The sequence below is a fragment of the Cajanus cajan genome, chromosome 5 (genome assembly GCF_000230855.2).
Source record: "Cajanus cajan strain Asha chromosome 5, NIPB_CcT2T_4, whole genome shotgun sequence".
NCBI lineage: Eukaryota > Viridiplantae > Streptophyta > Magnoliopsida > Fabales > Fabaceae > Cajanus > Cajanus cajan.
In genome coordinates this window covers 63,785,271-63,806,482 of record NC_138521.1, presented here as the reverse complement: position 1 = coordinate 63,806,482, position 21,212 = coordinate 63,785,271, and the positions used below count along the sequence as shown (strand labels likewise).

The following is a 21,212-nucleotide window of genomic DNA, read 5'->3' as shown; positions in this document are numbered from 1 at the left end:
GACAGAATTTTTGTCTCATTTAAATAAATAAAATAATAATATTTTTAATAAATTAATTATAAAATAATTATTTTATAATAAATTTATTAAAAAATATTATTATTTTATTTATTCGGCCGAAGTTTCGGACACAAGATTCGGAAGTTAAATCATTAGTCTTTTAAATAAGGTGTTAGATTTGACCTTCCGTGATCGTAGAAAAAAACATTACTAAAAGTGATCATATATTTTAGAAGAATTAGCTAATTCACACATGGTTAAAAAAAAAAATATTTATTTTTTATTTAAATACTCAATAATGATGTTTTTTTGGTAGAGTGAGAAATTTAAAGAACAAATACTGTGAGGAAACTAAGAAGACCCAAGGGGTGAACAAAGGCTTGGAGGCTTATTCCAAACTATATAACCCCCTGATTCAGAAGCACCCTTACCCGCTAGAATATGTGCCACCTTGTTGATCTCCCGAGGAATGCGGAGAAGAGAAACCTGCCAATCTTTGGACAACAGCTTCTGAAGGATATGAACTAAGTTTGCATGCTCATGCCACCCTCCAATGCGATCCCGAGGGAGAGAGCTAGCCTCAATAGTCCCTGCACAGTGCACAGTCTGTTACGTAGTCTCCAAGTCCACCAAACAGTCAACGCAAGTTTAGAAGCAGCGGGGTGAAAAATGATGGACTGCAACCAGGAAAGGATACATGACATAGAGAGGAATCTAGTCGATGGGGCAGTCTCGAAGGGCATGCAACATGTCTTCACGTGTGTGGTTGCAACAAGGACAAGCTTCGGTCATAGATACATGGCAGCTAAATCTTTTGCTATTTGTTGGGAGCGCGTCCTGCAATCCTTGCCAAAGGAAAAATTTCACCTTCTCCGGAACATGAAGCCTCCATAATTTCTTCCAAACCTGGGGTAGAGGATCAAGATCATACAAGGATATAAGAAATGGAAGCCCGAGGTCGGGGTGTAACATCCCGTTGCCGCACCGACCCACGAGAATGAGTCCTCACCAGATGGGACTACAGGAATCAAGACTTGACAAATACGTTTTTTCCATTCTTCAGGCAACATAGTGAGGATGTGATCAAAACACCACTTCCCCTATACCCAACAATGAGAGACTGTGAGTTGAGAATCATTTATATGTACGTAAGGATCAACCTCATAGAGTGCGCCCGTTCCAAGTCAATTATCAAACCAAAGGGAGCAAGTTTCCATCACCAAGCTTTACTACATATTCCATATGCAAGCTCTGAAAATCAATTATATATTTAGTGTGTATAACCATTTAAAATCAATAAATGCTTCAAAATGGTGTTGCACTGCATGGAATATATAATTAAATTTGTATCGATTTTTTTTTTTTGTAAAGGAAAATTTATTACTGGAAGAATAAAATTGCATCATGTTTGAATAGTTGTATGATCTTATATGGGAATCAAACTAATATTTCATTTCCATACACATGTTTATGAGAAGAATGTGATACTTTATTTTTATATAGTAGATTTTTTACCTATGACTTCATTAAATGTCACAAAAAATAATAAGTTGTTAGTTTAACTAGCATTAGACTCAATTTTCTTAAATAAGATCTTGGATTTAAGTTTTATGTATGAAAAAAAAATGTGGTTAAAAAAAAGAGTCTATTAAAGATTATTAGTTAGATTCTCTTATAAAAACTAATTATCAATAAAGTTCATGATATTTTATACCAATAATATGATTATTAAAAAAAGCACAAAAACTTACTAAATCCTTCATATACCCTATTAAAGTTTGAGCAACTTATATCGTTACTTATATAGGAATGAAACAAACATTTAATATAGTAAATGTTAGAGTCTACGAGATCATAGAATAATGCGCTCAACAAAAATGCCGAAGTAGAAATTATTCCCTCAAAGTGGGATATACATATTTTGTTGTGATTTTCCATGTTATTAAACATGTTATCCTTAAAAAATGTTGCTTATTTCTAATCATTTTAATAATCTTAAAATTTTTAAGATCAAAAAAAGTTTCTAAATAAAAATTCAAAATTAATCTTACACACCCACGTTTCTCGTGCATCACATGGGCCAATCTCTTCTTCATATTCCTTTTGAGTATATATATTTTTTAATTTACCTTTATGACGTTGGAACTCCTATGACTTTAGTAAACATATGCTTAGAAAATAATGTCTTTTAATCGCTCTGTACATTAAGTGAATGCAATCACATTTTTTTTAACACTTCTACAAATTTTAAGATAAAATAAAACTTCAAATAAAAATTTTCACACTCTCTGTTTTTTTCTTGTGTATCGCACGGGTCAAAAGAGGACCCTAAGATACCTGCGTGGAACTATCAACTATTGCCCACACATCAAAGCTTCAACAGATCTTGACTTGATAGGACTTTCGGATGCATATTAAGCAACCGGTGTTACTGATAGAGCATCAAGAAAACAAAGAGTGATGTCAAGATCTAGTCTGAATAGAGCCTTCGCTGCTGAAATTAGCTGGATACAGCTATTGCTGCAAGAAATCAGAATGTTCAATCCAAGGAAACCAATATTTTGGTTTGATAATTTGAGTTTTAAAGCTCATCAAATCCAATCTTGCATGCCGGTTCTAAAAACATCGAAGTTGATTTTCATTACATTAGAGACAAGGTTCATCAACTATAGCTTATGTGCTCTCAACGGACCAAACAACAAATTGCCTAACTAAAGCCCTTACTCTGTTCTCACACAAGATTCAACATGCTTCAAGACAAACTCGGGGCGATTCCTTCACGAACTCATTTGAGGAGGAAGGTTGTTAATGACTGAGATCAAAATTGATATTATTTTGCATCAAGATAGCACTATATAACGCAAATATCTTGGCTGTTATATCGGGACATATTGTGATTGATAGTAAATCAAGTAATCAGTCATAAACAACATATGTTTAGAGGGAAATAATACATATTAAGGTAACTATATTTAGAAACAATGCACTAACTGTGCTCAGTATTTACAGTCTCTATACGTATATATATTTGATGAAAATCAATGGATAAATTATCATTCTCCTACCACTCTTCTGCCTTATCATCCATTATACACTTTTTCTAAGTAATTAATATTTCTGGCAGAACACCTTAAATCTAAAATGGTACAGCAGATTCAAGTTTCAAACGGTTTAATCGGACAGTTCCAAGAATGTACTCTGGCAGCTCCTCCTCTTCTTTTGCCTGCAAAAGAATAGAATCAATTAATATCTGAAGTACTTGAGGATTGAGATTAACATTTTGACTTTAGAAGTGAATACACTAGCAGTTGATGTAAAAGAATCCCGGAGGAGATGATTCATTAATCATTCCTAATAAAAAGGTGTTCCTTAATTCATTATTCTGTTTAAAAGTAATGTTAATCAGAAAACCACCTCGCCATTTTAGAAATATTCAGTTTCGCAAACCTCAGTTTTTCCTTGTATGTGATTAATGGTATTTTTTTTGTCTATAAAATTTATGAATGGAAAGGTACGAACCTCTATCAAAATTGCAAGGTCAACGACTAGACTTGTAACATATCCCAGGACAAGGCCAATGACACTCCTAGCTACTGAAGATGATCCGATGTCCACATCAATCTGAAGAATACAGAAAATTACCATGAAATTGTAATTTACCAGACAATATGGAAATGGCAGTAGAATCATGAAGCTCAATTCTACAACCAACTAGCATATTATTTCATACGATTTCAACAATGTTGAATTGGGAATCTTCAACAAATAGCAAGATTCAAATTAAAATTTCAGAAAAAATGTTAAGCTACATAAACAAGAACCAATAGTTGTTGGTCATGGGGCATGGAATTAAGATGAGATTATCTATATTTATATTAACATGCTTTCTCATTTTGCTTTGAATGATTGCATTCAGGGAGTAGCTAGGTTACAAAAAAATCACATCTATAACAATACCCAGGCTCATCCTCCCCCAGATGTCCTATCGAAATGTAGAAAGAGCGAGCTAGTGTTACTACTGTGAGAAATAAGGAGAATCTTCTGAATTATCTTGAGTGAGAATTTCACCCCGCAGGATGTTTCAATTTATAGGCACGAGGAATACATAGATAATAAATGACAAGTACATTTTACAAGAGAGAAATTAAGAGAACACTATTTGCCATGATACAGTATACATAGAAATAAGGCAGAGACTTTACTTCAAAAAAATTTCCATTAAATTTGAGAATCAACATAAACAAGTTTTACTTCTTAACTTGACATTCCAACGACACAACTAAATCAGTTATCATCATCTAACCTAAGTAGTCAAATGGGAAAAAACGCTAAGGTAGAATTACCTCAAAAAAATTGTCCTGTCTAAAGTATTTACAAGTCACAGCTTTTCCTAAGAGGCAAGCTTTTGTTCCTACAGCTCTCTTGACCATCCAATATCCCTGTATCAATTGAAAACAATTAGCTGACCAATGCCATCAGTCATCAAACAGGGCATATATATAAACACTTAATTGAGAATCACATACCTCAACTATACTTGGAATAAGTTTGAATCTTGAGTCCCGAAACGTATCACTTCCACTAACAAACTTATCTAACAGAGAATTTTTATTAATCGGTCTGTCAGCTGCATAATATAGAACCAGACTGTAGTTTGGTTTAGCAGGAACCTGAATTAGATGACATACAAAAAAAAAAAAAAGACCTTCGTTGAGAAACTAATCTGTGGCATAAAATATTCTCCATCATAACACATCTATATACATAAACTACAGACAATCTTTTGAACCATTAATCTGAAATTGTTGATTTCAGAGATTGACTAATTAAAAGGAAAAGAAGCACATGTTATAGAATATTCATGATTTCAATCAGATAACTTTTCAGATTTCAGCATCACATTTATGCTTCCTAAGTTTAAAAAGAAAGCCAGTGAAACCTTCCAATGTGTTCCTCGGTCAAAGTTGGAAGCCTTGACACTGTACTTGACTACTTGTAGTGAAGCTACTCAATTCTTCATTCAATGTCAAAAGCAATAATATGCCAGCAAAACACTTTTTCAAAATATGTAGAACTACTAAGACGATGAGAGTTGAGACATGTTGAAGAATCACTTGGTCAATAATGTTAAACAGTAAGGAAAGGAACAAACAGAAATTTATCCCTCTTAATTGCTTTAGGAGGATTTTTGTTTATATATTTCTTTACTTTCTCTTAGTATACTCTTCTATTAAAAACCAAAAATAATAATAAAATTTCAACATGACCACTTACATTAAAGTTCAAGGAGCTCGAAAATTGGTAAACAATTACCTCAGACTCAATAATTAAATAGAAATGTCATTGTAAAATAGAGTAGTATATCAGTTGGCCAACTATGCATTGATACCATTTCAAAGAATCACTGAATAACCAAGGACCTTAGGATGGTTTTTTAACTATTCCCACATTTAAAAACCTTCATTTTTCCCCCAACTTGTGAGTGCGAGTCAAAGAAAAAACAGTGACATTCATACCTGGAGATTAATGACAAGGATAAACGGAAGCTTTTTCCCTGCTTCTGACTGAAATTCAGAAGGAAAAGATTAGACAATATAATGATATAAGAATTGACAATCTAAATTCATAAATAAATTCAGTCACACTACTGGAATAAGCTCAAAGAGTAACGTTATTACACATTTGCAGAAAAGATATGGCTTTTGGAAGAAGAAAAAATGACCTAGAACCACCTCAAATAGCAGGAGTGAAAAAATTAGAAGATTTGTCATAAACAAAAAGTAGCCAAGGATAAACAAAGAAGCACAACCATACATGAGATGTCTCATATTTTGCTAATTGGCAAAAACTGCAAAGCTATAATCTCAGAAACTCTGTCAGAAGGTTTTATACAAAACATCAACAAGACGAATGAGGTATAAAGCTCCATAAGAATGATGGTTTAATGGAGTTTATATCAGTGTTATTGATCTTGTATTGAATTCCCAACAAATCTAATTTGTGCAGAAGTAGGAACATGAGAACTTGAAAGCTTGAGCTGGTTGACAATTTAGCAAAAACATTTTTGTTGTATTATTTGTAGTGTGATATTGTAATTATTGTAAATTAGGACTGATTTACAGTTTTACCATATTATTAGGTATTTTTTTGCAAAACAAACGTGTAGCCTTGTATATATTGAAAAGCCTTGTCCATTTCAGAATAAAATAATATTCAGACATTTCCAACCTTTTTCTTTTAAGTTCTTAATCAACATGTCCAAAGCAAAATGAGCATCTTCCCCCAATCCTATTTTTTGGAAATTGATATTACCTGAACCAAACATTTAGGGTGAAGGGCAATTCTATCTGCAGCTTTGTCAACTGTAAACCAATCTACTGCTACAAGCCTGAGAAGAGGATCTCCTCCAACTACCTGCATGACAAATTTTGTGTCCATGAATTCTGATAGATCGATAGATTCTGATGTAAGGGATTAATTGCTTGATCTGGGCCTAATGTGGCCCATTATATGAAAAGTATATTCTAAAAGGAAGAAGCCTCAGTCTGCCAGCACAGCAGTTAGTTAAATGATGACATTTTTGTTAGGATGGCTGAATTTTAGAGTAAGGAGGAAAAAGAGAGAAAGAGAAGGAATGCAAATTGAGATTTTAGAGAGGGGGAGTAGGGTCTTTCTCAGGTAGATTAATGCTGTTATAGGAACTGAAGCTATGGTAAGATGCAATCAGTAGTGGACTTGGTGTAATTTCCTTTCATTAATAAAAGAATTGCTTTTTTCTTTTTAATTTCCTATCATATTCAGCCAGAACATAATAAAGTGACATATACATCATAATTATGCAAAAGTAGATTGAGATCTTCATTGAAAAATGTAGTTCTAAAATTTAGAAATATTGATTTTTGAATTTGCAAACAAAAAAAATGAGAGTTCAAATGACCAATATGCCCAAACCCCTAATATCCCCCCCATTGCAGGGACAGAAATAAGAAATTTGAAGGATATTGAACCACATGCACACTGCTGCAGCATTGCTTATCATCCAAGTTATAGAAAAGGTTTGTTGTCCGTTGACTCTATAATCAGAGTCAGAGGACTAAAATAGTCAACTAACCTTAGAACTATCTTTAAGATAGTTCTTTCCTCTAATCATAAATCCTTTTCCACTAGGAGAAGTCCAACAATTTGTGTCATTGTCGTCCTTTCCTTTGCGCAAAGAACCATGCAAGTCTCTTGGAATTGTGATAGGAGTTATATGAGGATCCAATTCTTCGCTTAGATCCGGAGCTGCAAGCAATAACCATATATATTAGATTGGAATTCTGAATGAAATCACGAAATTAAGATGTTATTGATAACTATAATGAGTTACTTACAAGCGAAAGAATGTTTTATTTATTTTTACCATTACCAAATTTTTTTACTCTTGTAGACTAGACATATAGATTGAGTACAGGTATATATCAAGGAAAAGCTTGACCACGACTTGATTTGTATTTCATATAACTTGTAGATATTCTTACCAAAGAGTTATGCAGTTTAGATTTTGAAAGGTATGCAAGTTGGGAAAGAAATACATTTATTCTCCAACTTGAGGGGGAGAATTGGAAATAAAAATATTTTAGGAAATAAGAACTTCTATAATATTTATTTTTCCAATTTTCCTAGATACTTGGTATAGCTTGGTACAATGCATCATAGGAAGTAGTGGTATCTTAATTGTTCTCTTGTAATTTGTGTTAACATTAATTATTTTTGTCATGACAGAAAATATTTGTTTCTTTCTTTTAACAAAACAATAAAATCAAAAACACCACCTAGGGCATTTGATTGTTGATACAAGTATGACGTAACCATTACATGAAGAGTTCTTAAGGGATTTTTAGAGTGCAAACACAAACAAGCCTTGTGTTGTTGATTTTGGGATAAATTTTTTCAATTAATAACAAATTATTTTAATTCTAACTGATAAATATTTGTATAGTTAGTATTATTTTCAAAATTATAAGTATTGTTTAATAAATTAAAATTTTAAATTTGTTTAAATTTCTTGTGGCTGATCAATTTTTCTTTACCTGTTAAAGGGAAAAAAAATTCAGCCCTCCAAAAGTATGTACTCCTTTCATTAAAATCATGACATGTGGCATATATATTTTTTTCTATTTCAAAATTTTTGAGATAAGAATAAGAATTTTTTTTAACTAAGACTAATAACTGTCAAAGGAGTAAGTACCACAAGAGTACATAAAATTTACTCTAGTAAAGATGTTTTGGAGTTCATTCTCAGTGTTTGAGGAGTGATCAAAGATCATGTTGAATAACCAAATGTTCACTGGAATGATTGGATAGTCTAAATAAGTAGAACATCGTAGAGAAAGATATTATAGCTTCACTTCCTTTTTTGCTGCAAATAACAAGAAACAAAGGAAAAGCTGACCTGCAGTTCTCTTCAAAGCTAAGGTTGTGATAGCCCATGAAATATTCTTTAGTTTGACTCTTGGCTCCTGATAAATTGGATAAGTTAATTAAACAATAAAAACTAACGAATACCTTTTTATCATTTAAAATCAGTCACACACAAATAACACAATTTTATTGTAGACTATTTTTATAGCTGATTGGTAGAATCAGGAAAACCTGCAGAACAAGTTTCTCATCATCATCACTTTCTTCATCTGATGTTGACGAATCAGCAGTAATTGCATCATAAAACTCATCGTGCATTTCATCCTCATATTCAGTACTGGAAATTGAAGCATCGGAGATTTTGGAATGAACAATTGTGGTGGCAGTTTCATGGTGAAGTGGAGGATTGGCTGCAATGTATTCCTTCAGACCTGAACCATTATTTAGCAACATATATTAAATGCCTCCGGAAAGTTATTCACATGCATTTTGTTCAATACGAGAATACAAGGCACACCAACAGTGTATTGCAATAATCTTTCTTGTTTTGAAATGGAAAAGAAAATTTATAAAAGCAACAGAATTTTGTTTCTTAGAAAGAGGGTTTGAGAAATTCTCAAACTAAATGAAAAACAATGACCAACAGTAACCTAACTAAACTAACCAAGCTTCCCCTGTTTTCTCTTTATATAAACAAGAGAAATCCTCGGAAAGATACCATAAGCTGAGGACCAAACAGAAGAAAAGTAAACAATCCTATCCATAATAAAGCGAAACCGACACCCAGATTTCCAAAAGAACTTGAGTTCGGGCATAAACAATACTGGAATCTAAAAATCAACAGAAATAATCTACTATACTATTTCAAGGATCATCAGAATTCCTAATATTCCTCAGCATCAATTACACTTGAATTAGAAATTTTTTGAAGTTCAAGATACCTTACTTTACAATAGGAGAGAATTTAATGGCAGAGGAGGCAGCTTCCCCCTCTCCCCAGCGGCAAACTATTTTGTTTGTGTAGCTAAGAAGCACAGACACTAGCAATGGAGGTGTTGGGTGTCCGGATACATTTTTGTGATTTTTTTTTCTGGCTTCTACTAAATGACTGGACATGGAAATAGATATGATTACCTTTTTTTTTTACCAATCTTTTTAAAATTATCTATAATTTATATCTATAACTACAATATCTATAATCTATAACTATAATAAAGGAGATAAACTTTTTTTGTATATACATTTTAGTTGCAATTTTACTATTAAATTACTCTTTCATAAATTATAAACCACCCACACCTTTTAAATAACTACCTCACTCTACTATTTTTTTTAATTTTAACTTTTTTTAGCAAGAGAGATACACTTTCAAATAACTACTTTTTTTTTAACAACAGGCACAAAATGCTTTATCCTGCTAGTAAATATAATCATAATAAATAAGTTTTCTATTTTCCTTTTTAAAGTTTTTTTTTACTCTTTATTAAAGATCTTAGCAAATTGTTTGTTAATTTTTTTATGTAAAGCGACAAAATTATAGTATTGTGAAATTTGCTTTTCAATGATAATGATGCCTCTTAATTACCAAATATTGATCAATTTAGTAACTTACTATTATTATTTTTATTATTATTATTATTATAATATATGTCGTGTTCTCGTGTTCTATATTTTAGACTTTAGTCATGTCAAGGTGTCCATAGTGTTGTGTCCTGTGTCCATGTCGGAGTCAATGCTTCATAGTAGTGTAGTACCCTTTTTTTGGTAAAGTGTTACAGGAGCCGATTTTTCAATGTTCTGTCTCATTATTTGTTTATTTTATTTAGAATTTGAAGGCTTCTTTTTGCCCCGAGTTAAGTGGTCACATGAGTAGCATTTGACTTTTTTAATGAGGTTCAGAATTTTAATTACAACAAAAGGATATAATCATCTTTCAAAAAGTAGACATCAAAAGGTAATATTGCCTTTATACATTGTTATAGATATAAATTAAAGATGTTATAGATTATTATAGATTTTAGCAGACAAATGTTGGGCTAGCTTTGTGTCTTTTTGATTAGTTAACTTCGTGTCCAAACTTTTAACCAAAAGTTTCTTGAGGATGTCTTTGAGAAAAAAATATTTTTTCTGAAAAAAGATCATTAACATGCACATACAAGAACGGATTTGTGAATAGGCTGAATTCTATGCTTGATCATTTCTTAAGCCTAAATAGTTTTGTGGTAATTAACAAGAGTATTTTTTTATATAAGCTTAGAATTTTTCAACGTTTCACTATTAAAAATAAAGATTTTTTTTAATAGATAAGTTCTCAAAGGCATTTTTAAGTTTGTATCTAAACTGACTCTAAATTAATAAACTACTTCAATCCAGCCTGAATAGTTTCGAAGGTCATAGATTCCATGTACTGTAAGCTTGTATGCTGAAATTTGAATAAAGATATAACTTTCACTGCCTTCCTTGGTGGGATTCCAAATTCATAAGGTTACTGATAAAATGGGATCAGATCTCAAGTAATTCATTCCCAAAAAAGAAGTGAATCTCCCAGTTCCTCCCAAAAAAAAGAAATCTTTTCCTACCTCTCATGATTTCCCTTTTCCTAATTCTCCCAAATAACCCCTAATCAAAAGAAAGAAATAAAAGAGACCGGTAAATTTATGTCAGAATAATAATGTCTACTGTATCATGTCACAATTAACAAGCCTTCTTTTCTCACACCAAATAAGAACTTAGTCTGAGAAAGACTTGAGAACAATATCAAAAGTGGGTAATTCAAAATACCTAGATGACTACAAGCAAGAAGTTTGGACCACATACTTTTGATAATCTTAACTGCCAGTGATTCTAGACAATTCAGATAAACGTATAATATGAAAACAATAATACAAATACTTAACCTGCCACTTGGCACAATAGTGCATAAGGAATGCTCCTCTCAAATTTTGAGCTCCGGTTGTTCTTCCATTGACACCAGGACGCAGAGTGTATCTCTAAAGTGTGGGTCACTAAACATCTAGGGCTATTTGATGCCATAGATGTGTTCAAATTTCTAATCTCCCATGACGATGCTGCAGCCAAAATATAACACATATGGGGATAAAATTAACTAATGGTCAATGGCCAAAAATATAAAAGTCAGTGATCACATAAAAATGCTAGCAACACACTTTTCTCAATACCCTCAACCATCGGGTGAAATTAATGTGGTTACCACTAAATAACAAATGGAAACCATTAAATAGGGGTAGGACCCAAATTTATTTTCACCTAATGATAGAGGGTTTGTTGAATAGAGTATGTTGCTAGTATTTTTCTTCTAACTCGTCAAAAAAACTAACTACTGAATTTCAGAGGTAAATCACAAATTTTCAAGCAGTACAGAATCAGAATGTGAGTCTATTTGTCTAGTTTATTAAACAAAAAGATTTATTAAGGAAGGACATAAGAAAATTAAATGGACTGAGTAAAATTTTAAGAGTATTATTGAGAAAAAAATTTAAAAAATCTTTAGCCTAAAAACTATCCATTTTGTAGAAAAACAGAGGTAAGGTAGCAAACAGAGAGTCTAAAAATATCTTAAGGTTGCCCAATATTTGAATATATTGAAATACACATAAAGGAAAATGCAGATAATTCAGATTACGATGTAGTAAACTAGTAGTAATTACAGGAAAAAGGTGGAAAAGAGATAATAGAGACTTTGACTATCATTTTTTAAGGGTGAGAAATGATATCTGACTGTGATGGTATGAGATGTATGGTAATACAAGAGTCTAACCAAAAGCGATAACCTAATTATATTGAGTTTCTACGTCAAATACTAGTGTACTACACATAGTACAAATTCAACCCAAAAACTTGTTAAGTCATAATAATATAACAAGATTCTTAAAACAGTATGAATCCTAATATTCTAACAAAATAATGTCAGGACTAAGGAAAAGGTAGACCAATAATACCAACTACTCTATGTTGCTTTTGAAAATGTTGAAACTTCATATGCATATAACTGACTGTAACTCCTGAAAGACAACAAATACCAAGCACCACTAATCAATTTGTAGGATTTAATGCATAATATTGCTATCTTACGATTAACTTTTGCACGTCGATATCCAGATCTCTGAGGCTTTTTCTTATGTATAGCTGGAAATTGCAAGATAGCTGCATGAATTAAATACATAGAATATTTCAGCATATATTGTCGAGTAAGTTGAAATATAACATGATTTCAACTACAACAGAAAACAAATCCAAGGATCACAGCTGATGATCATATAAATCAAGGTTACAACAACCACTATATCAACACCAAACTTCAGTATGAAAAAAATACAATATGTTTGCATAATTAAAAGATGTGGATGCAATGCACATAACAAAAGAAATTTCATTTCTGGAGCATTATTGCAGTTTGATAAGCATTATGTAAAAACTTCAGTCTTCAACAAGTAAATGAAATACACAATTCTACTATGCTAGCAATGAAAAAAAAGGAACTAATTATTCTTACTGTATGTTCCATCTTGTCCACAAAACCATTGCCTAGAGAAGACAAAATCCTGCTTTGAGTGCCACCTGGGTTAAGTTCAAAAGAATATTCAATGAACATTATAAACAATAAAACATGACTAACAATAATCTGAGCAAAATTTGCCTTCTATTCACTGGTGAAAAAAATAATTAATAAGGCCATGGCAGAGAAGACAGAGATGTCATGAAATTGTAGCTATTTGACAACTAAAATTTCATCACTAATAACTATGCATGAACTAATGGACTGACAAACACACGCATGACCAAATAAGTTAGCACACATCTAGTATGAATAATTTAGCTGCATAAAAACCAAAGTCAACAGGAAAATCAAAATAGCCAGGCATGCAAATCTCTATAAATGAAAATATCTGCACAATTGAGACATTATAGAAAATTAAACAAAATTGTTAATATGAATTTTACAGCACAGAGCATACCATTATAGCAATTCAGTTGCTATAATGTTATAAAATTTGAAAATTGAAAAGGTTAACATCATAGATTACCGGGATAGATACTTAGAGTCATATGTTCCATAAACAACATCATAGTGTCCATCATAAGAATCTACCAGCTCCAAGTCGCACATCAATGTATCCCACCTGCAAAAAATAAACATAGAAGAGACTAATTTTCCCAATACATTTTCAAGACACTCAAACACCTTTTATAGGAAGCTTACTCATATCTTTTCTGCTGTTCAGTGCTCAAAATCACTTCAAAAACAGTATCTGCAGTTGCATCAATAACACCAACAGACTTTGCAAGGACACTATCATTCTACAAAGCACAAAAAATGTCAAAGCAGAAATCAAATTTACTTATCTTCCTTTCATGATGAAGCAAAGCATCAATCTCAATTGTTGTAAACGTAACACAAAAAATAAGAGAGAAGCCATACAACTAGCATATGCAAACATTTTAGATATTAATAAAACTAATCAACCAATATCAGACGATTCAATATCATGAAAGGAAAGGTTTTGGGTTACAAAGATAAACACATCAAGGTTTTTATAGACAGTACTTTCTTACTAACATAATAGCAAAATGATGGCCATTTCATATACAATATGAAGCACAGCAATACACATAAAAGGTGTCCTTTTGACTTTTACCAATATAACAAAAAAATAAAACCAACCTTGTCAAAATATTGCGACATTACTAGTACAGTTGTAAAGGTATGAGCAGATATCATGTCACTACTTGAAAAACTCTCAATGTCAGCCACAAATTCATGATAGGAAGTAAAGAAAACATGTTTAACCATATACAGCAAGAAAAAGAAATTGAGTTTCATAATGGCAAAGAACATCTTCCTAGTTAAATCAGTAACAATAACAACTTCAATAGTGATAAGGAATACAAGAATTTTGACAGACCAACCAAGCTTTTGAATCTCAGAGCGGACATGAATATTTTAGGGATAACAGCTGCACATATGGACTAACTCCTGAAATATAAAATCATTCCTTTTTTATTTTCCTTAAGCAATATCAAAATATTTCCATGTTTTCGGTAATTACGTTTTTTTGTTTTACTAAAATGAGTTAACAATATTGTTCCTGGTAACTAGCAATCTATGTTGATGCAGGTACAAACATACACCCATGCACCAGAAGAAATTTGAGTTAAAGAAGGTTAGGATACGGTATCTATTACTGTTAAAGTTATTCCAAGTGTTTTTTACTGTACTGTGAGCTCTGCACTATCTGTTAGAGATGATAAGTCTCAATTACATGTGTACGTGTATCAGAACCTTATGATGTCATTCACTCTCTCTCTAAATACTCTCACCTGAACTCTACTAAGCAACTTATGCTGCTCAAGCTTTACAAGCAAATATCAACACAGAGAAACAAGTAGAGGGTAATAAATGAATTCGCAATGAGACAAGTTTTATACTTTTACAACTCATGTTAGAATAACAGACATGAATAAAATCCAACTAGTTTTCCAAGAAATAAGTTAATAATCAGAACTGCCCAGGACCTCCCCCACACAAAGAAGTGAATTGTATAGATACCTTGTGATCAGAAACATCCTCAAAAATTCTAATACCTGAAACCACAAACAAAAATCATCTAGATGTATCAGGAAAGTTTCAATTATAATTTTTTCTATTGAAACTGATATAAATAAGGATTAAAAGTAGGAAAAGTTAAAGCATAATCAATTGTATTAAAAGAGTCTGACAGTCAAATCATGCAAAGAAAGGACCAAGCGTACAACACTACTCAAGTTGCTTTACTCAAATAAACTAACGATTTTCTTCGTTGTAGAATTTCTTTTACTGTTCATTTACTTTTTCCTGATAAATGAAATATGTGGGGATTATAACCTCCAAACTTTAATCCTCTGATACATAATGAATTGCTTACCATACAATTATTAGTTCAGACGACTCTGACTCCACATCATCCTCTATTCAAACCCAGAAGTAGATGTTACCATTAAAGGGCCTCTAATTACATCCTCAACCTATATTTACTCAAAAAGGGGGGCTATATTACAGTTTTGGATCCCTTAGACTAAATCATTTTATCAGTATTAAGAAATCACATAAAGGGAAAGGGTATTAGACTATTAGAGTAGAAAAACACAGCCTTGTAACAAGAAGCAAAATAATGCATCGTAGAAGAAAATTACCAGCCATGGTAAGAACACATTTCCATTGATGGGCTTCGACTGCATCTCCACTGTCCCCTTCAAACCCATCTGGCCTAACAGCCAACTTTGATTGTCTTAATAGTGTCTCTGGGCCTTCCAGAAAGAAAAGGCAATAGTAAGTTAACTGGTAATAGAAAGAGAGAAGCATATAAGATTAAAAATGTTAATACAGCAACCCCACCATATTTATAGAAATTAGAAAAGAAACATTGATTTAGAATCATGCATAATTTGCACCTTTTGAAGTAGGAAATAAAATGGTGTTTTAAGGCCTTACATGGTAACAAATACAATAACACTTCAAGTTTGGACAAGATATAAGAAGACTAGAAATGAGACAAGGAAAGCTATGAGTGATGCACAATCCAAAGCTTTTGAGGAGTTTTATCCAAATCTTGAGACAAAGAATGGAGAAAATAAGATATTTAAGCTTGCCAAAAATAGGGAAAGAAAATCAAGAGATACGGACCAAGTAATATGTATTGAGGATGAAGAAGGATGAGGTATCATTTGGCTCACTAAGTTATTTAATCTGATTTTGATATCTAAGAAAATGTCAGATGAGTGGAGGAGGAACATTTTGGTTCCTATGCACAATAACAAGGAAGATATTCAAAATTGTGTAAACTACAAAGGGGTGAAACTTATGACAGAAGACCTTATAAAAGACAGATTTGCATTGGAGGAAGGAAGAAACCATTCATGACAATCTGTGTTAGTCTAGGAGGAGTTCTGTCAAGGACAAATATGTTTCCCGTTTCACTATAGGTTTCAAGGAAAGAATCTTCTGTATCTAGCCCTCAATCCTACACGATAGTTCATAACACAATATTACAAAATGATGAGAAAACTAATGAAGATGTCACACATGATATACAAGACGGGGTGGTTAAATTAGAGAAAGCCGTCACAGATTATTGGTAGCCACAAAGTACCTATCCAGCTTAAAGGAAGTTTTATAATGTTATATGATCAGCCATGCTCTGGTAATGAATATTTGGCTTTAAAGGGAGAGCAAGAGAAAAAGGTGGGAGTAACAAAAATGAGTAAGTTAAAATAGGTGTAACCACACACAAGTAAGAGAACAAGATACAAAATGATTGTATACAATGAGATATTGGTACAACACCTATCAAATCAGTTAAGGTAGTTTGGACAATTGGACGTGTGCAAAGAAGGTCACTAGAAGCACTAATGAAGAAAGTAGATCACACAGTTTTTAACATGTGAAAAGGTGAAGGGAGACCAAGAAGGACATTAGAAGAACTTATTAAATGGGAGCTCGTGATGAATAACATCCTTACAATTTTGGTTTTTAACAAAGCACAATGGCATTATGTAATCCATGTAGTCACCCTTAACTAGTGGGCTAAGATTATTGTTGTTGATTTGAAATAGGAAACAAAATAGATGCTCCTTTGTAAGATGCATAACAGGTAGAATATGTTGCCCAATAAAATCAATTAAGCATGTTAACACCTCAAAAGCACTCTATGATGAATAATATTATTGATCATGCTCTTTTTGTACCTTGACCAATTCTTATAAGCTTCCTCAAACCATGGGCATATCGCCTCACTCTAGGTCGATGTCCTTCAAGATTGATCCTTTCATAACATAAAGAGCAATGATAGGTCAATTTGTGATAAATCATCTAACAGAAGGACAATCACTAAGACATAACACCTAATGGGTGATCCTAACAACCGTGCAGATCTTTCATTAAGCATAACTCACACATACATAACATAAACAGTAGTATCTAACTGTAAGCAGTATTTCTTGAAAGTATTTAAAGGTAAACTATTATTATTCATAGATTTATAAGAAAAAAATAATGGGAAGAAATCAGAAAAAGACATGATTTCAGTACCAAAAGCATTGGAACACCCTGCTAATATGTATGGTACAACATTATTATTTCCTCCGTCCCAATCTTTAGTCCTTTAAGGTTAACTAAAAAATATTTTAATAGCTATAAATTGGGACTAAAAAATCTTTACTTAACATCCCATTATCTTGTTTTTCATAAAAAAATAAAAAGTAAAATATGTCTTTGGTCCCACTAAAATTGTTCGAGTTCGGTTTTAGCCCCTTAAAAAAAATTGTCCCATTTTAGTCCCTTTAATAATGAAATGTACCACTTTGAGGACCAAAAATGATGCATTTTCAAACTAGAGATCAAAATAGTACAAAAAAAATTTGAGGAACTAAAATCAAATTTCAAAAATTTTAGAAGGACTAAAAACATATTTTACCCAAAAATAAATGAATAATTATTGGAGAAAATGCCTATTAAATAGGTGTGTGAGAAAAATACATTAATTAGACTTTCAAATTTTAAATGTCAATTATTTTGGGTCAAAAAAAGAAGGATAAAAAGACTGCAGATTTGGGATGGAGAGAGTCTATTTATCAATCGGTATGACCAACAAGACTATTCAAATAATGTTATTCTAATTCACCAAAAAAAAATATGTTATTCTATCAGACTTGAATATACAAGTGCATTTCAAAAGAGGAGGGGGGAGGGTGAAGCATACTCTGCCTCCATGTTTAGTTTGTCTCTGGCACAAACTCCTCTTGTCAGCTCATATTCAGCCTACAGAGAGTCAAAGAGGATATATCCAGTAAATTAAAATCATTCACAAATTATGCCAAAACCATATAGCTTTATGACATCCCAATTCTTTCAGATAGCAAACATCTATTCCCATATTCTTTACATAAATGGGAAACCTATGTTTGAAATTTCATGATAAGAACTCCAATCCAAACCCCCTGCCTCAAAAATAAACTTTCAATCTCAATCAGGCTTGGGTTGTAACAATAACTAAAACAAATAACAAATGCAATGCTCACATTATAAACACAACCCTCCATTATTTTTTGCATACCTGTTGCTTGGCCTGGTCAAATGCTTCTATCCATCCCCTGGCCTCCCCAGCTGTAGCACAAGCAATCTTGAAGAAAATGAACGAGGAAAAAAAAAACTTATTTCTATACTAAGAAAGAAAAAAAAAAAATTATAACATCCGTGCCATGCAGGGGTTCATTAAAAACTAAATTAATAAGCTCTCCAATACAGACATATGCAGATACATGTGCATGATAGTGCAATTGTTGAATCGAGAAACTATATTGAACCTTTTGCTCCAAAAATTTGATGCAACGTGTATGTTATGATGTTTAATTCTGGGAGCTTGGTTAAGCATTTTGATAATACTCCCCACAACAAGTGTGATAACAAATTATTACGATGAAATTAAGGGAGAATTCCAATTGAAAATATTTATTCATATAATCAATTATTGAAATAATTTAATTTTCGTAGTTTTTCCAAATACATCCTACTTTTATCCAGAGTAGCTGCTTCGGATTCCCCCATAAATTCAATTGTATGCTGGGGGGATTGGCACCCTTTTCTGTAAGGTCTGGAGGTGTGGGACCAATCCTCTCCCACTCAGGCTTTGGATTGGCTTGGGCCATGAGTTGCTTCAAATGACTTCTGAACCCCTGCACAGCTGGTAAAAGTTCATCTACATGAAACTTAGGTTGGCAACCAGCCACTCTTCATGGGTGAGATATTATTCACTTCACCTAGGGCTCTCGCTTTGAAAGGTATGTTGTGTTCTGTTGTTTTTATTTTCAATAAAACATAAAAGCAACTAATATCATGTTTTCTTAAAATATTATGATATGCAGCTTTTACAATCTACAAAGGATGGAAGTTTATGCTCCTGTCTTATACTCTATAACAAGTGACAAGATCAATCTTGAATTCTTATTAAGCTGTTGTACATTATACTTGTTGAAAAGCATGCAACAAGGTATGTAGACAGACAGATACAGTTTTTTATCACTACCAAGTACCCAATATTATTAGAATATGCAATTCAAAACATAACTTACTTCTCCCTTTTTGGCCTCATCTAATCGATTGTAAAACCGTAAAACATAAAGTTCCTGGGAAAGAAAACAGAAAACATTTAGCTTCCATCAAATTTATAACATAAGCAAACATGTATGTACCTCAAAAATCATAAGATATTGTTATGCGTCAAGCCTCAGAGAGAATATTCAATCAAAACAACTGCACAATCAGTTTAATTCCATAAATACAAATAGTATTTTACCCCATTGTTGACCTTTCGACGACCTAGCTCCTCCACCATTAGTGTGGGTCCTACAACTCCCTGCCTGATGGGTTTCTGCACGGAGGAAACTTTAAAAATTAACTATTTATTATTGAAAAAACAGAGATAAAAGAATAAAGGCCAAGGAGAAACGGAAAATTAGCAAGTGAAATAGCATTATTACCCACATTTGAAAAAAAAATTATGAAAACATTTTGAAACAAGTATCTAAGCTCAATTAAACATCACTGATTAATAATCTATCACAATAAATATTTTCTTTTATAAACAAAAATTTAAGGAAGCGGGAGTAGGTTCATTGATCTTATTCTCAATTGGCCTAGGAGTCACTAAGACTTCTTCACCTTGCCAATTGAGTATTCTTAAAAAGATTATCCATCTGTGTCACTTGGCCAAAGTTGAAGATGATTAATTTCGATAATGATTTGGGATTTGGAACCACAGATCTAAGCTGGAAGCAGACATTGTTACAAAAAGACCTGCTGGTTCTATTTGTTTATGCAGCACCATCCGCACATATCCATAACGCATTCAATGAGATTTGTGCAATTAGGACTTGATTCGCAAATTCATTCCGAAGATAATTAGCTAAATGCTGCATCGATTAGCCTCGGATCCTGCTAATGATCTCATTTCCAATTACTAATTTCAAATTTTAGCAAACCGAACGCAGCATATAATCAACATTCTTATGCAATACATGCATTCCGCCACCGATATATTGTATAAACAAATTAATCAAAGTACGAAAGTCTCATTCATGAGCAGCAAAGCTACATTCATGGTAACAAGTGATTAGAATAATTCATTTTACTAGGAGGCAAAAAAGAAAAAAGAGTAACAGATTGTAAAAGTAGGGAAGAAGAAGCATACGACGCCAGGGTTATTGTTAGGATCACGCTTGTACATGTAAACATACTTGCCCCTAATGAAGAGGTATCGTAGATGACAATACTCATGGCCAATGGAATTGACTCCCAAATGGTAAACCCAACCAAAGTACTCAAATATCCCTCCTCCGTCTTCGCTTCGCTCCGAACCTCCGCTCCCGGACTTGTTCAGCACCGAACCTGTTGCTACGGCGTCCATCGCTGCCGGGGCTGCCACACGCGCAATGACTTATCCGATGGATTCTTCTCATCAAGTGTCTTAAATTAATGTCTCTCGTTAAGCAATTAATCACACAGTTGAGACACGCGCACGAAGTTGGGTGAGCTGAGTGGGTCCCACTTCGCGTTGGGGAAAGTGAGGTACGAACTAGGAGAGGTTGTGCTGACCGTCAAAGCTTTGTCATATTGCGACGCCAACTCTACGCGCTCCACCACGCGCCTTTTTCCATTTTGATTCCCCCACTCCCACGATGCCACCTATAACATTTCTTTCGCTTTCAACTTTTCTTTATTTCCATTTGTCTCTACTTTCTTTCCTTTTCTTTTTTCG

General features: G+C 32.8%; 1 protein-coding gene across 1 annotated transcript; it reads right to left on the bottom strand.

Annotated features, from left to right (window-relative positions):
• Positions 1–2,936: 2,936 nt before the first annotated feature.
• LOC109815692 (protein ENHANCED DISEASE RESISTANCE 2) lies at positions 2,937–20,939 on the bottom strand. The gene is made up of 22 exons (XM_020380477.3): positions 20,646–20,939; positions 19,752–19,826; positions 19,528–19,581; positions 18,513–18,578; positions 18,159–18,217; positions 17,146–17,222; positions 15,595–15,708; positions 14,972–15,006; positions 13,625–13,722; positions 13,449–13,544; positions 12,917–12,981; positions 12,496–12,567; positions 11,301–11,471; positions 8,635–8,834; positions 8,435–8,501; positions 7,112–7,284; positions 6,313–6,414; positions 5,517–5,564; positions 4,527–4,670; positions 4,344–4,439; positions 3,520–3,621; positions 2,937–3,223 (listed from the first exon to the last, which is right to left on the bottom strand). Exons 1-22 carry the CDS (start codon positions 20,859–20,861, stop codon positions 3,137–3,139), a joined length of 2,217 nt encoding a protein of 738 aa, XP_020236066.1. The 5' UTR covers positions 20,862–20,939; the 3' UTR covers positions 2,937–3,136.
• Between the last annotated feature and the right edge of the window lie 273 nt (positions 20,940–21,212).

Coding starts and splice junctions, on each gene's coding strand:
- LOC109815692 (XM_020380477.3), bottom strand. CDS start 20,861: ATGGACGCCGTAGCAACAGGTTCGGTGCTGAACAAGTCCGGGAGCGGA. Junction 12,982..13,448: donor GACTCTAAGTATCTATCCCG/GTAATCTATGAT, acceptor AACTTAACCCAG/GTGGCACTCAAAGCAGGATT. Junction 8,835..11,300: donor ACTATTGTGCCAAGTGGCAG/GTTAAGTATTTG, acceptor ATAATGGTTCAG/GTCTGAAGGAATACATTGCA.